The sequence below is a fragment of the Mchenga conophoros genome, linkage group LG5 (assembly GCF_057382185.1).
Source record: "Mchenga conophoros isolate Kocher_MC1m ecotype Shallow Benthic linkage group LG5, M_conophoros_male_GT1.1, whole genome shotgun sequence".
Classification (NCBI taxonomy): Eukaryota; Metazoa; Chordata; class Actinopteri; order Cichliformes; family Cichlidae; genus Mchenga; species Mchenga conophoros.
The window spans coordinates 7,871,482-7,888,867 of NC_140530.1; the positions used below are offsets into that span (position 1 = coordinate 7,871,482).

The following is a 17,386-nucleotide window of genomic DNA, read 5'->3' on the forward strand; positions in this document are numbered from 1 at the left end:
CTGGCTTCCTTTATTCCACTTCTTGTTTTTTTTTTTAATATTCAGTTTGAGGTCAGAGATCATTCATAAATGTGATTTTAGCTACCGAACCGAATAAAAGACAGACAGCGAATTAATACATTAAGAGGCTTGATATACTGTCTCAGATTTATCCATACATATTCTCCAAATTGGATTAATTAACCTTAATTAACCTTGCAATATGCAGAATATTGTCAAGTCAGTTCGAGCGGTGGCGCGGACACGAGCGCTGTCTTTGCAGACCTGCTCGTCTCAAAACTGCAAACAATCCACTCAAATGAGATTACTGATTAGTTCAGCTCCAAGTGATCTAAATGTAAAATTATCGGGCTCAGTGATTTATGAAGAGGACTATAAGGTCAGTTAATATATGTCATATTGGCCACAGAACAAGTCAATTAAGAGGCTGGCTTTAATTATTTCTTTAAACATAAATCTCTTCTTAACCCAAGAGTACGCTTTAACTAATAGCGATCTGAGAGTCTTAAGCCCTATTAAAAGAGCAATTCCTAATATTTTTCTAAAGATTAATGCCAGATTGGACCTTTAAGTGTCAAATTGGATGTGTCTCCCTCAAGGATGTAAAACCAAAGTCAGCATTCTTGCCTAAAACTAGAGAGACAGAAAAAGAAAACACCTGAATCAATACATGGGGTAAAGTCATTCAGAATAATTTGGCAGAGTGCTACAATTTTAAAGAACAGCACCAGTTTCTGCCTGAATAATACACATGCAACATCTAATATAGTGTCTTCTCATTGTTCTTGGCTACAACTGCTAAAGCAAAGTTGCACTGTGGTGTTGGTGGAGAGCAAAAAACAAAAACCAGAGCAGGACTTTGTTTTTGTTTTCCTGTCTGTGCTTCTGGGGCACTTGTACCTGAGGTCGAGGAGCTGAGAAAAAGCATCTTGGGCTTCCTGGTGTACACATGCAGAGGACACTATGGATTACGTCACATTTAAAAACATGCTGTCCAGTAGACTCGGACGGCTGCTGAGAAAGCATAACAAAGTGAGGCTGACGTTCATGCTGCCTCTGCCGTGGCCGCAGGACTCACTCGTAGCGCTTGCTGCCCACCGGCTGCAGCAGGAACTGAGTCATGGTGCTGCAGTTTGTTTTATCAGGGACTGTTTGTGACTGTGTAGAGGGGAGCACAAGTGTGTGACTGTGAAGGACACTGAACTTTAGGAGACAAACTCACTGATGGAGTAAGAGACGCCGGCTACTTGTGAAGGGTAGCGGTGCATGATTTGTCTCTGTCATACCTCTCCTTCTATAATCCACCCAGATTTTTCTCCACCTCTAATAATCACAGTAACAATATGAAGTATTTTTTTTTTCAAACGTTGTTAGTTCCTGTTACAACACCCAAAACAACAGCTCAATACATAAATATAATATCATAAAAGCTTAAACTAAAGAAAGAGCTCGGTTAAACCAAAAAACAAACAATCTGACAGGACAGGTGGTATGAAGACTTTCTGCTTTTGTCCTTGCAGCAGCAAAGTTAGCAAGAGCAGTAAGTGGTTCACAGGGTTGTTGGGATCTATTAATTAGCCATATCCTCTGTGTCAGATGATCCTCCGGGCTTTGTTTTTTCTTATTCATGCCACACAAATGTTCCTTCACAGTAACGTGTGGGATTACACCACTTTTTAATGACGACTAGTGCATCCCATGAACATTTCTTCTTGCTCAGATTAACGTCTCTACTCTCCTGAAAATTCCGGCCATCTAGCACAGTCAGACTGAGGAACACCGGGAGTTTGGCAACGTCTCTCTGCAACGCTCCATGAGACAGACACATAAGTCACACTGAGCAAGAAAAACAAACTTTATCAGACGATAAAGTCACAAAAGAAGAAACAACAACAACAGGCTGCTACGCATCATGGCGCCAGGAAAAAAAGGCGACATTTACCACTCATTGGAAAATGTTATTTTAATGAAATAACATTATGACGAAGTTTAAAACATTCTAAAACCTTCTATTTTGATCGATGTGGTGGTTATATGCATCGTCTGTTATTTCCCTTTCTTACCTGTCAGAAAACTCTCCACTGTCTTTTGTAATTTTGCACCCTGAAGCTTGACAGCGCTGCAAGTCTCAAAGCACTCCTGTTAGTTTATTGTTCCCACATGAAACAGTTTTATTCAACTTCTCAAATCCACTCCACATTTTTTCATCCTGGTCATGCGCTCCTCCGTGAAATTGCTCTATACCCCCCGAGTAGAGCGAGCCCCACAGTTTTAGAACCACCACACTCAGCTGCACTATTATAATGCAGGCAGGGCTTAAACTACCACAGAGTAGTGCAGGAAAGTAATCATTTTGAGTTACTAACTCCAATATAGTCTTACCGAATCTCAAATTGACAACATTTCAGAGTGCAACATTGTTGTTATTATTATTATGCTTCATTTTGTTCTGGCTACAGATATTAAGAAGGTAGATGCTACACAAAACACAAGCTTGCAACATATCTCAATAAATTAAACTAGTTAAAAATAAAAATTTGTGATTTTACATCATAAAATCACGAATTTTACACATACACATTCTTAATAATTAAATTTAGAATTAGAATTTTATATTTTAAAGTGTGATTATAATATAGCCTCAGAGATAATCTGCTACCACCACTCCTTTATACTTTGCACTGTATGAAACCATTCATATTGTTGGAGGTTGGGTTTCTGCACCCAGCATCTCAATTATTTTAGAAATCTTATAATAAAATATTTTATTATGCTCGTGACTGTACATTAGTTTAATCCTAAAGAACTTGCACAGAAATCCACCTATTTGATTAATGCACTTGTTTGTCCTGCTCTTTACTGTGAAAAACACATCTGCCACACAAATGGATAACTGAACATCCACAAATGGGATGACAAAGTTGCTGTCTACAATCATTTTTACACAGCAAATCACTGCCCTCCTAAATTCCCGTAGTTTTTCTACAGTGTGAAAAGCCGGCACCCGGTTTTGGCTGGTTGGTGACCAAAAGCGCTTAAAAAGGCACGCAGGGCAAATATGTCTGCAGATGTCCATATAAGACGCTTTCTTGGAGGTTTATGATGTGTGTAGAATTGAATCAGGACTCAAAGCTTAAATTAGGTGATTTATTTTTATTGCTTTTTTTCAGTTTTTTAAAGGAACACTGACTGCCTAGTTATCTCTTAACTGTCACTCAAAGGTGATTAATGTTGTAGCAAGGCTAATCGACTTCCTTCTTCCCAGTGGGCTTTATCTCAGACTGGTGTGGCTCATCAGAGATCACTGATGAAAGCTGCAATATCTGCACTGCTTTTTTTCTCCCCTTTGCCTCTTCTGTGAAATTAATTATTTTGCTTCTACAGACGTCTTTTTTATTAATGGTGGTACAATAAAAAGCTGCAAATAGACGCGCGGTTTTCTCCTAAACACTGCTTGCATTATTGGGCATAATACAAAATTTCACGGCGAAAGCTGAATCTTTTTTCTTCTTTTTTTTGGATTAACCCCCCATTTACTTTCATCTAAAAACACGATAGAAGGTTAGATAAAAGCATCCGAGCCTTCCCAAAATATGATCCTATAGAACAAAGTCAACAAAAGCCAGAGACATCTAAGGTACTGAATTTGTTCCCCCCAAAAAAGTCTTTGGCATTATTTTTGGCTGAGATGAAAGCTGTTGGGATTTATGAAGGGGTGATGTCTACTTCACTAAAGGTACTGATTGTGCCTGTTCACAGCGACAGGCATGGCCTCGCCCATGCTGAAAGCATGCAGCAATAGTGGCAAAATCCACCCACCCACCCTCCCCAAAAACCAACCTCCACCTTCAGTCATCCACTCTCAGCAGCCAAAAAAGACCAAAAGAAGCATTGTTGTGAAAGGTACTTTGGGAAAGTCGTAAAAAGCATAATTTAGAATATGGTACGGCCGATGCCTTCAGATGCGGGGTGTGTGTGTGTGGGGGGGGGGGGGGGGGGCTTGGGGTGCATTGTGGTGGGAAGGCTTGACCAAAAGCCTGTTTTTTGTTTTTTTTTAAGCGTACGCAGCTGTGCACATGTTCAAAAGGAAGCATGAAAGCACAGACTTTGCCTGCAAAGGATATCTCAAATAGCATATCCATTAAATTTGTCACTGAAAGGAACAGTGGCGAGCGCAAGTCCCTTCGAAATTTCATTAAAATATTATAGAACTGAGCTAATGTTTTCCGCACAAAAGCTTCAGAGTAATGTTCAAAACGGGAAGTGGCTAACAATGATTAATAGCCTCAGAATAAGTAAACCTGATGTCCCATCTAGATCCATTAGCATCAATTATTGCAAACCTGGGCTGGCATTACAAACAATGATCCAGATTAAGCTGATGATCACATCCCAGACATATGAGCTTTCCAAATGCCAGCACAACTTATCATACTTCAACAAGCCCGTCCAACTGTGAACATTAGATCCATCACAACCTGCTACCCCCTTGAGGATGCTCTTTGTCTTCAAGTGGAAGGTGGATATAATGTGTTTGTGTGTGTATGAGGACATCATATCTATGTTTGTACTGTCTGTGCCTGCGCAAAGGTGGGAGCCAGCACAGAGGTGTGTATTCAGTGATTTTTATCAGCCTGTCTGTCACTAGACAAGACGAGATGAATGCATGGAATGAAAAAAAAATAAAAATCTTTAAACGCATCTTTAATTCTCCTGCCTCGACTCTGGTCCTCAGCTGTTCCACCTTGAGTCTAAAAGCACTGTGGTTGGCAGTTAAAAGAACATTATGAGAAGACAAGTCAGTGTCTTAAACTTGCTTCTTGCTAATGCCAGCAGGGGGCGACTTCTACAACTGCAAAAAGTTGTTCAGTTGTACCAAAGTCGATAGCAACATGACATTGAGCTCTTTTTTTGTTAAAAACACCACTTTTTGGGTGACTCTATGAGCTCAGACACTTGTTTCAAGTTTTACAGAAGATTCGAGCCAAGAAGGAGGATAAATTGGGGTTTTATTTTCCTTTACCATGTGACTGACACAACGCTAGCCTTGGTTTCTGAGATCATAGAGTGGTTAGAGTCCCTATCCAAAACACCAAGGCAGTGATAGTAAAAACAGCCAGTCTGCTGTAAGGCTCTGTTACATCTGCCTTCATTTATATACAGTCTCTGGGTAGACCTTCAGATAAGTATAGAGTTGCATGGAGGCCGACAGTAGTATTTTTAGAACTGAGATTAAAGTGCATATATTTTGATGCTGCACTTCCATGAAATTTGCAACATTCTAACATATGCAGATAAAATAAAGTAATGTTGCAAACAGTAAGATTACCCAGTCCTCTGTTCAAAAAACACTGAATCCTACTTTTTAAGCGAAGTAGCTGGAAGCCATTTTTCCACATTCACCATGCTTATTTGACATGGTAAAGTTCACACATTATTCCATTCCCTGCTAGCCTTGCACTTAAACAGCCCACATTACACATTAGCTGCATCAGTTCATTAACAATTGATACCAAACACAAACCAACACTGTGCATCTCGTTGTACATTTATTGCATTTAAGTTTAAACTGACTGCTGATTGGTTAGTGTTAATATTAGCTTTTATTAGGCAGTGACTCCCTGTACATTAGTACATTAGGGCAATGAAATGCCAGCTCAACTCAAACTAACACACGTTCAGAGGTCATCATGAATGCTGGATCCCAACAAAACCACAATGACAATGCCTTCAAGTACATCAGTATCATCGATGTATTCATATCATGTTCTTTCAAGGAGTTTTTCTCAAGCCACAGGGTAACTAAGTAGTGCTGTTTATTACTAATACACATTTTTGGATGTGTACTGGGACTGTCACTATATTACCTGACAGTTATTTTTCAGACACTTCATAATGACAATACTGTTGTGACTTCTCACGGAAAAAGTTTTTTAAAAATTTCTGTGGGCAAAGCGGAAAACTGTTCTGGGGTCTGTTGAACTGAAATTCTTTTTAAAAACCTCTGGACTAAAGAGGACAGGGGGGCATCTGGCTTTGTATCATCACTCAGTTCAAAAGCGTGCATCCCTGGTGGAGGTTGCATATCTGGAAAGGCACCATCAATGCTGAAAGGTTTTAGAGCAGCAGATGCTCCCGTCTACATGACGTATTTTTGAGGGAGGGCCTTGAATATTTCAGCAAAAACAATGCTAAACTGCATAATTCATCTATTATACAAGCACCATAGTAAAAGAGCCAAGGTGCTTAAATGGCCTGCAATAGAGACGATTCTCCAACTGAAAACATTTGGAGCATCATTAAATAAAAAAAAGAACAGAGCAGATTGAGGACTGTATCAGACAACAATGGGACAACATTCCTCTCCAAAAAGTCCAACAAATGTTCTCTGCAGCTCCCAAATATTTACAGACTGTGGCATAAAGAAGCAAAGCTGCTACACAGAGGCAAATGTTCCAGCTTTTTGGACACATTTTTTTTTCTTACATTTTCTCAATTTAAACATTAGTTTAATACATACTATTGCGATTAAGACCTCTTACACAGCATTACATTGTTGGGATATGTCACGACTCGGGCAGCAGTCGTGTGGAGGTGAGAAGGAGGATCAAAATAGCAGACAGTGGCGGAGGTGCAAGTGAGATTTATATACAGTGAACAATAACAGAGGTGAGGGCAGAACTGAACATAAACCTAAACTGGGAAAACTAACACAAAAGGAGGACACGGGGCGGGAAGCAGAGAGACATGGTGAAACACGGAATAATGCAGAGTACACAGAAGATTCACAGAGAAACACAGACGACGCGACGAGGAGCACAGGCACACCAGGTAATCAGGAATTGGCAGACAGGAGGGGAAACAGCTTGAACTAATGGGCATAACGAGACACAAACCTACAAAGTAAAACAGGAAACTCACAGACTGTTTCACAATACCAACTCGGGGACACGAACAGGACACAGAGGAAAGACACAGGTAGCGATGATAGAAAACACCCAACTCAAAACCCTAAGAACAAATACAAAACAGCAGAAACTGGAAAATAATAACAATAAACTCAAAACACTAGGTCAAAGACCCAGGACCATGACAGGATATGGGATAGTACACAATTATGATATTAAACATGTACATTTTTTATATCATATGTACATTTTGAAACCTGTGATCTATGTACTGGTGTACTTTCACTTTAACAATTATTTAGGAATGTAAAAAAGCAAAAATGTAATGTGCTCTAAAAGGGTTAGACTTTGCTGAGGACCCTCCCCCCGCCAATTCCCTGCACGTATCATCAAAAAAGTTTTCCCCATTTCAAAGGCTGGACAGCTAAAGAGGTAAACATTAAATGCTGAGTGAGTTATTCCACTTTATAGCAGGTTCCCAAGTGTGATATGTTGATAGTGTACTGCGGATAAAAAAACATAAAAGCTAGATCATACCCATTAGCTATTTACACCTCATTAACTAAGTCAATATACTCACACCACATTATCACTCAGCTGAGAGGAGTCCAAAGGATTTATTTGCATTTAAATTAGGTATTCATATTTCCCCTTAAGGATTTAAAGCCTACTCCGGTGACATCAGGAATTTCCCACCCCTCCTATGTCCTTGGCAAAATATGAGCTTTTCTGACTCTGATGAGATACTTTATAAGTAAGCGAATATCCACTCCTACTCAAAATGGGATATATAGCGTTTCAAGGAAAGTACAGTATACAGCACTTTATTTTCTTCTGGAAAGCTCAACCTTCTTGACATCTCTGGTCGTGGAAACTTCAGCAGTGAATGAGCTCGTCACTACATTCAACGCACAGCCCTCAGAGTGCCACCCATATAAGAAGCCCACACTATCATTCTGTTATTGAATATGCGGCCTGATCATCAGTGTGAATTATGTGTGTACATCTTTTACATAATCAGCAATACAGAATCAATAGACATACTAATCAAGGGCAGCAAGTATTGAGTGGGAGCGCCCACTAGCCATCAGTTATCCTTGCCTCGGGAGGTAGACAGCCACAACCCTTGCGAGGGTTACCGTCATCCATCAAAAGTTTGTGACACGGAAACGAATCCTGAAGTATCTGGAGCTCCGCCAATTCCAAAGAACAACCTTGAAGGCGTCACGGAGCGTGCAGACTAACAAATGTTAACTGATTAATACCATTCAAGTGAGCAAGTCTCACTGTACAGTTTACTCTTGTTCTACACAATATATGCTGGAAGGAGATAACACTTTAGCAAATACAAATCCCGACGTTTGAATTACAATTTAAATGGAAATGTATGATTTAAGTTCAGACCTATAAACAGGTCTTAAGTGTCAATGCAATCTAAATTCAACAAGACCAATAATGGATTTTTAGAAAGATTACTCACCTGGAACAAGATTAAGACACCACTAATACCTATTTAATTAAAGAAAAGGCAAAAATCCCTCACACCCGGAGATAAATGACTGAATTAGAAGGCAGAGCATGTTCACCGAACAACAACGCTTTCCTGTGCTCACAACGACTCACTATCAGGATTTCATTATCAATTCTAAGACCCGGCTCAAAATTAAATATCTTTTGACCTTCACGCTGAGTCAAAACAATTAACTATGGCACTGATTTATTTGATTTTGTGAGAAACTAGCAGCTTATTGAGGCTCCCATCACCAAATATCTGTACCGGCAGACCCGCGCTTTTGTCAGTCTTCAACAAATGTCCTAATTAACTAGTCTAGTCTGAAAAGTAAAATGGAAATGGAAAAGTTCCCATTCCATGACCGTTTGCATGGAATAAAAAAAAAATCACTGTAGTCCACAAAGATATGCAGCAGTTGATTAGTAATTGATCAATAACACAAAAAGTGTTTGACGTGTTTGCAACTGTGAGTGTGACTTTGGTTTACATTTGTTTGGTCGACCGACATTTACAAGACAAGACAGCAGAAGGAGAACTACCATCGACTGATAAAACAAGATGCTGAGGTAAATACAATCGTTCAAATGGAGGGAGCAAAATACTTCTTTCATAAGCGCAAAGCAGAAAAGCACACAAAAATGAGCTTCTTTTGTGATGTGTGGTTGAAAAGCACTGGGCAGGCAAAAGACGTTGCTGCCGGTGAAAGTGCTATGGTTACCGGTAGCACCGAACAAAACCCTAATACCCTGTTCTATCCTGTGTTTCACTTCCTGCTGTTGGTCATGAAATGTAAAATGCGTTTTAAGCAACATCTATCCTCTGAGAGAGGCCGTGATGTATAAATGCTCCACAAAAAAGAAGAAGAAAAAAAAACCCCACACGCTTCAAGTAGACCTTGGGGTAGAAGCACTGCTCAGAAACATTAAGGGAATACTTACATCACACATCAGATCTTGATGGGTGAAATATTCAAGTTGAAAATCTTTCCTGGCGTGCACTGTCATTTTTACTTTTTTAGATCAAAATGATGGGACAGCGATCAGTAGAAACCAAACTCCCTTTGAAGCCTGGATACAAACCCACACCAAAAATAAATTAAATGTTCTCTTAATTTGTTTTTTGAGAAGCAGATTTTGCTTTTGCTAAAATGTTTGTGTAGTATTTAGAATATGACAAACTATGCTGAATGGTCTTTCCCCATACAACCCTCCCATTCACCTGGGCTTGGGGACCCACATTAGGGGTCCACTACCGCTAAGAATGAGTTTGCGCCTCCTTCTGATCCCAAACAGGAGGCCTTCTGTGCATAAGTCAAATGTGTTAGCCACTACAGCATGGAGCCACATGAGTAAACTATTGATGTTTCTCACATGACGTCAAGCGCACATTGCCTGAGATTTGTCTCCCACACTGGGAGTAACACAGTCACCTGTTGCTAGGGTGACAAGTGTATTCCCCAACTGGTTGACAGCGGTTCCTCAGGGTTGCTGGTGCAATGCAACCTGCAAATGGAGACTGGAGAATGGTTTCCCTTCAAAGTAAAAGTTGTGCCAGTCATGTGGTTGGGTTCGGTCACAGAAAAAACTACGTGCTACAGACACTCACACGTTACCTGAATTATTTTATATTTCGATTTCCCATTTCTGCAGTAGTTCGCTAAAATTAGGTTACAATGAAAAACATTTTTGATTCACATTATGTGAATCATCTGTGATTTCTCTAACAGGCTGGTCAGTGCAGATTTAAACTTCACTCAAACAAACGTACCGGGTGGTTGTTGTGGAATATTTCCAGGTTTGAATTGATGTGCATTCTGTGCGCTAATGAGCATTTACTGTGTCTGTGGTATCGACTGTGCAGCGTGTATGTGTGTGGTAATGACAGAAGTGTCACCATGTGCAATTGTGTGACTTAGTGATGTATTTTTAATAGTCTGTGGAAAACAATGAATGCTCTGTGGCGAAAACAAAAGGTCTCTAGCATTTAAGATAGCATTTCCTTTAGTGGGATCAGTTGTTTGGTCTTTTTGTGAGGTTTGTTAACATGAAAAATGCAGCATATCATCCAATCCTCAAATGACATATTTTGTTGAGTTACGTCTACAGTTATGCATGTAATGAAAGTTCCTCCAGTTATGAACAGGATGACTAGCTGTTCGCAATTATCCGTAGTTTCTGTTCCAATTCTAATTTTTTTCTCATGCTGTTTTTGAAAGTTGTTTCATTTTCTTTGTGCCTTGTGTTGCCCCGGTCTGTCTCTCACTGCTCTGTGTCAAATCTAGTTCTTTCTTTCAGTGTAGTCTTTCATTTCATTTGATTCCTGCTTTATTTTGAAGGTTAGTTCCTCTTATGGCTTTCTCTTTCTTTTTTACGTCCTTTCTTTGTTCAACCTTGTTATTGTCACGATTGACTTCACCTGTACCTTGATACATGCATGGTTTCTTTCAGTCTTTGTGTGCCTGCCTAGTGTTCCTGGATTGTATTGCTTTTAGATGTGGTTTAAAAATTGGACAAACTTGTGTTATAGTACATTGTTTTTATTATTGTTTCTGTAAGTAACAATAGGACTCCTTCCCTTTACCTTCATGTCCCCAGCGCTGAAGTTTCCTTCACAGTTTCATCCTCTTTCTACGGTATACACTCTAGTTATGCTTCATCTTTTTCCACAGGAAATCAATTATAGTAAGGACATGTTTTCATGACAGTGCACGATTACACTGAAGATGGGGCAAACTTTAAATCTCTTGACTTTTGACCTTTTTGATTGTAGCAGATGTGCATTTATATGGCTCCAAGTGATTACGCTCATTTAGGCTCTGACGGGTGCAATTAGCACTGGGCTTATTAGAGGAGCGAGTCAGTTCAGACCCTGTCTTGTGTCAAAATCACAGTCAAATTATGCGTAAAACTAATTACCATCAAAAGGTCATGACCTTTACTGGAGGAAAAAATATTGCTGTTAGGTGCTGAAACACAACTTATACCTGCACTGTGTGCATCTGACTAGGAGTCTGCAGGAGGACCTCACTCATATCCTTTACTTCCCTTGAATTTCTATAAAGAATTGCATGACACTCTAAAGTAATACCAGTTGCCCTTTAAATTATTCGCTTGAACCTTTACCATTCAATCATGCAGTGGAGTTAATTAAGCTATACCAAGAGTAATAAAGAAGATAGATGACATTCGGTCATACACGCACACGCCGACTCTGTGACAACAACTGCAGGTTGGTAAGGTCAGAGTCCGACAATTGATGGAACTGTCATCCTATCATAGTGGAAATTCACCAGCAGAATCAGATCACGGATTGACCTCCTGCTGGTCCAAGGAACTAAATAAATGGCCTGAGGCACATTGGTGGCCTTGTCCCCAAACACCAAACCTCAAAATCTAATCTGAGCTAGTGATCACTCTTTTGCCTTTAATGTCATGATTTACTCCTGTCAAATAACTGGCACATAAAGTAGGCACTTATTGACTCAGTCCTGCTAGAAATATGAGGTCCAGAGGCTTGTCAGTTAGACTCATCAAGATCCATCAAACAATCTGTCGTCCTCCTGGTCGGAAATCAGTATGATAGGGCCATTAAAAAAACATTAATCTGCAAAAGTGATGGTGCTGACTTTGCATTTCTTCATGAGTGGGTGTGCTGTTTTTGTTCTCTGAAGTAACGGAAAGTAAAGTTTCATCAGCTAACCCTTGGTGCTCCTTAATGGCTACTTTCAGCTGCTCTGCGTTTCCGAAGAGGCTATAAAACTTTGTGACAGGCCTGTGATACAGTTGAGTATCACTCGATGAAGTTCACATCTAACCAATGACAGTGATACTGAGGTGAGTGAGTGAGCATATCCTGAACTTTTCTGTTGCTAAGCTGTTTTTGCCACTGTTTTCCTTAGCTCATGTTAGCTAGAAGTTTACTGGAAATTTACTTTGCTTTGATGTGGAAGAAACCTAACCTTTTCAGATTAAGGAAATTTGTAAATAATCTCATATGAAGTTTAACAAACTGTTTACCAGAGGGTAAATGTGACTTCTAGGACACGCAAGTGTAGCATTAGCTGCCATAATTTTTAGCTAACAACTATGTACTGTTATCTAGGTTTGTATGAGATGGTCTGTTGTCTAATGTCTGATCCACATTACTAACTCTGACAATATTACAAATAAATAAGCACATTTATGCTAATGCTGTTGGGCTATAGAGGGTTAAAAGAGATTGAATGGTCACTTAGCTAATAATCCATTAGCATAAAACCAATGTTAATGCTCAAACTTGGCTAAGAAGTTTAGTTGAGTCTGCAGAACGTACAACCAAGACCCGAACCTTCCACTTCATCACTGTGCCTGTACTCCAAGACACCTCAGAGGAAAACCTTGATCTTTTTCCTCCACTGCAGTGAGTTTAGCGCTTGCTGTTTGCCTACTGTGCAGCCATTTATAGAGTAAACGCCAGTCAACACACAAATAGCACCTCAGAGATAACTTTCTCCATGTTAAACATGTCATGAAGAGCAGCCCACTATGTTATCCTTGTTTGTGACTGACATGTTTTTCTCTTTCTCCCTCTACTTTTACTTTTTTATTTCTCCAATGGAAGCCAAGAAGGCTCAAATGCTCGCCTAAAGAAAATAGAAAAAAATAAACTCACATGCGAAGGTTAGACTGGCCTCTCGGCTAACGATGGTCCCGAAAGAGTTGGAGGCGAGGCACTGATACGTTCCAGCATCTTGGTCTTTGTTCAGATGGCTGATTCTGAGGTTGCCCCCAGAAAGGCTGTAGTGAGATCCAGTTTTGGGATTTATTTCCGTGCCGTTCAGTCTCCATCTAAAAAAGAGAGAGAGAAAAATGAACATGTAAATTTAACAAATTAAACACTGTTCAGTGTAGACTGGGGCAATGGAAGTACGCCAGAGCACAAGAAGAAGAAGCAGAACGTGACTTGTATATTTGATTGTTTTTCAACAAGAGAGAAATGAAAGGTGGAGAGGACCCAGAAATCATGCCCTCCAGCTTAGTGTTAATCTAAGCAGCAGTGAACCACTATGGTGCCAAGGACTTGACTCCCTGAGAATAGATAGCATTTCAGGCCATCCATCTTGCCAGACCCCAGTCAGACCGCATAAAAATCCTGCTTAATCATTATGGTACAACAATTAAAACGATGCCTGCAAGCTCGCCTTCACACTCGTACATTCTAGACCCTTCCACTTGATTATCATTGGTGTTAGGAGTGGGTGACTGGGCGGGACCAACGAAGGGTATAATTCACTTAAAATGGCAACAGACTCTCCAATCTCTCCACACAGATGCACCTTATTAAAGAAACACAGGTGGGAGAAAAATCAGTCATTTCAGAAAAATGGCTTCAAGCCATAACTCGCTTCAACCAAGGCAAGAAAACCTAAAACAGACAGAGAAACGAGCTCATACATTGCCATTTGTTATTGATGTTGTATAACTATCTCAGCTGTAAAAAGGTACAGCACAGATAAACAAGCCTGAAAAGAAGATTTAATATGGCATTGGATAATGGACTACCCGGATCTGATTTGGGCTTTGAGGGGTTTTGTAGCTGATTATTTCTTTGAGGAGTTTTAAAATTTCTTTTGCTTTGATTTTAAAAAAAAGTTTCTCTAAACGATTTCCCATTCAGCTGGAAAAGCAGAGCATTGTTTTCCGCTGAAAAAAGAAAGCAGCTTTGATGTGAAAAAAGGGGCTTTGCTAAAGCCCCTTTTGTACAAGAGACAGAAGTTGCACAAAGCTGTTTGGGGGTACTGTCTTAACTTTCCCTGTTATGCCAATTTGGAGCCTTTGAGGCATAATAACCTTTCTAAGAAAGCACTGATAGTGGCGTTGTGGAATTTTCTTGCTGTATTATGTCTTTTGTAGCATAATGTGGCTTATAGAATACACTCGTTTGCCTTCAGTGGCAGGGAAATCCAACTTATGTGGTCCCCTGGACAAAGACACCTGTAGGTACAGAGCTTCCATATGAAACAAGTAGGAGCTGTTTACATGAGAAACAGTGTCGGGTTGTGCTCCTTAGCCGCCTACCCACCCACACACACACACACACACACACACACACACACACACACACACACACACAGCCACACACACACACAGCCACAGCAGAATAGTTGTTGGCTGGGGCATTGCTGCACTCACAAAGAGCGTCTGCAGACTTTTATTCTTTTAATAGACCAAATGTGTAGCACAATGGTCTTTCATGGCACTCCTCCAGTTCACTCATAAGTAAGTGCACACTCTCAAGAGCCTTGTTACTACACACAATAGAGAAGAGCCTGAGGAGGGGCGGCTGCGGTCTCACAGGACTACAGCAGAGATTCATTTGCAGCTGAAGCGGAACAAACTAAAATCAACATAAATATGTCCCGGCTAAGTCCCACCTTCGAGTGGAACAGGAGCTGAACGGATGGGCAGTGTGAGGCGACGCGGCAAAAACCTCAATATCGCCCTCTGATAGCGGCTTCCTGTGAGGTTGAAAAGGCATCCCATCAAATATGAAAGCAGCCTTTTCACAGTCGTAATTGCTCGGAGAGGCTTGGCATTGTATTTGCAGTCAAACAGCTTAATCGGTGACAGCTTGAAAAACCAAACGCTGCAAAAGATTTTCCCTGCCAGCCGTCGATTCGCCGCTTTATCTGGGCCTTTCGAAAACATTAGCCTGGATAGCTAATTGAGCCTGGAAAATGTTTTGATGTATCTGAGTGAGTAATCATGTCTCTTGTTGAAAATGAAGAATTTACCCAGTCAGAGGCAGACATTGTGTATTCCTAAATGCGCCATGTTGTGTGGTCGTTAAACATAGTAGTAGTTAAGGATAATTGCCCGCCCAAAGCCGCCGTTGTTCTTTTGTGACAAATTATACAGCCTGTGACAGCTCTTGTCACTTTAAGCCAATTAGAACTTTAAACTTTAAGTGGCAGATATTCAAATATTTCTGTATAACACCAGATAAAGCCGGCGCGGGGACCACAATAGAAGGTAGCGTGGCGGGAGAGACGACGCTCGTCATGGTGCCACTGAGTATCCTCCACGGGTAGCAGAGCAACAGATTACGTCAAACACATGTAAACTCAATTAATAATTCTATTTACAGTGATTTATGATGGCAAACAGGCCACAACAGCAGTTCCATTTGTTAGGCACATGCTTTATCCAATCATGTAACAACAGGCCGTGCACACAGTGGCATAATACCACACCATCTGGCTTATGAGGCTGTTAATGTTAGGCGGTCTGTTCTTTTTCTTAAGCCCGGTGCTTAAAAGTGCTTAAAAATTACTACTTTGTGTTACGGCCATGCAAACATCACACCACCGTGGGACACTATAAAGTTTTAAATTACACACTCTTGGATTAGAAATGGAAAGAATATCTCCTCGTCATCTGAGGTGTGGCGTAAACTATAAATAATTTACAGGTGTTTAAAAAAATGACAGGAAAACATGCCTGCGTGTGATTCAGAGCTCCAGAGCTTTAAATACCTCCTGACTAGCTTATGTGCTTTTTCAAAAGGTGTTGTGAGTCTGTTCTTTATCGGACGGTGCTCTCTGTTTTGTTCGGTGAACTGTAACACGGCCCACTCAGTCTCCAGATTTGATTCCTCTGTGGCTGTTTATGCAAAGGTCAAACCACAGAACGACTAGGAGAGTTTGTAGCTGAACACCACTTTGGTATTGACACTGCGAACCTCGCTTATCTGCTGGCCTGCAATTACGTGGGCGCCCAGCAGTGATATACTTGAATAGAATAGAATAGAATAGAATAGAATAGAATAGAATTCAACTTTATTGTCATTGCACATGCACAGGTACAGGGCAACGAAATGCAGTTTGCATCCATCCAGAAGTGCTTTAGTGATATAGGTATATTACAATATATATTAGCAATAGTATAGATATGTAAGTATATTACAGAAATGGGTCTATTATGGTATGTTATAATGTACACGGTATGAAGTATGTTGTGAATATTCTATAACTAAGTATGTACAGGCTGTAGTGAGTACAAGCTATGAACAGGATATAAATATGAAAAACTATACAGAATATGAAATAAATAACTTTACAGAAATCTGAGATATACAGCTATACAGAAATGGGAACTATGCAAGTTGTAAACAGTTGTAGGATTAAAGATTATTGAATGTACAGAATGATTATTTACACAGAGCTATACAGTAGTGCAGTTAAGATGAGTGAGGGTGTAGATAGTTTCTACAGAGGCTATATAAAGTGCTAGTGGTTGTGAGTGGTGGTTCACTCCATGTTATTATTGTGTGTTTGAGGGTACAGTTGTCCATTGTGGGTGTGTGTATGTTCAGTCCATGAGTTTAACGTGGGTCAGATGTCAGGAGGCAGAGTTCAGGAGTCTGACAGCTGTGGGGAAGAAGCTGTTCCGGTACCTGGTGGTCTTAGTCCGGAGGCTCCTGTGGCGCCTCCCAGAGGGCAGGGGGGTGAAGAGTCCATGTGATGGGTGACTGGGGTCTTTGATGATTTTCCCAGCCCTTTTCAGACACCGCTTCCTGTAGATGTCTTTTATGGCAGGAAGTGGTGCTCCGGCGATGCGCTGGGCAGTTTTCACGACCCTCTGCAACGCCTTCCGGTCCGAGGCAGAGCAGTTCCCGTACCAGACTGTTATACAGTTGGTCAGGATGCTCTCGATGGTGCAACGATAGAAGTTCACCAGGATGTCTGAGGACAGGTGGTTCTTCCTCAGAGTCCTCAAGAAGAAGAGGCGCTGGTGAGCCTTCTTGACCAGCTTGGAGATTTTGAAGATTTTGAAGGCATTGAGGCCAAAGTTTGAATATTAGAGGTGGAAGCTACAGCACCTGGATGTTCTGTGTGGGTTCCCAGTCATCCGAGTCATGGTTGTCTCGAGAGCTTGAAAAACAACCGGTTCCCAACCTGAGCCTCCCTGAGCCTGGTTCTGTCGGA

At 40.7% G+C, this 17,386-nt stretch overlaps 1 protein-coding gene across 3 annotated transcripts in view; it reads right to left on the bottom strand.

Annotated features, from left to right (window-relative positions):
- cntn4 (contactin 4) overlaps positions 1–17,386 on the bottom strand; it is a 218,326-nt gene that overhangs the window by 131,115 nt on the left and 69,825 nt on the right. For all 3 annotated transcript variants that reach the window (XR_014892415.1, XM_085273021.1, XM_085273020.1), the window contains exon 4: positions 13,072–13,247. Coding sequence is in view for 2 of the 3 variants with exons in the window: in XM_085273021.1 (XP_085129147.1) it covers positions 13,072–13,247 (176 nt within the window). In the remaining variant the exon portion in view is untranslated. The remainder of the gene's footprint in view (positions 1–13,071; positions 13,248–17,386) is intronic.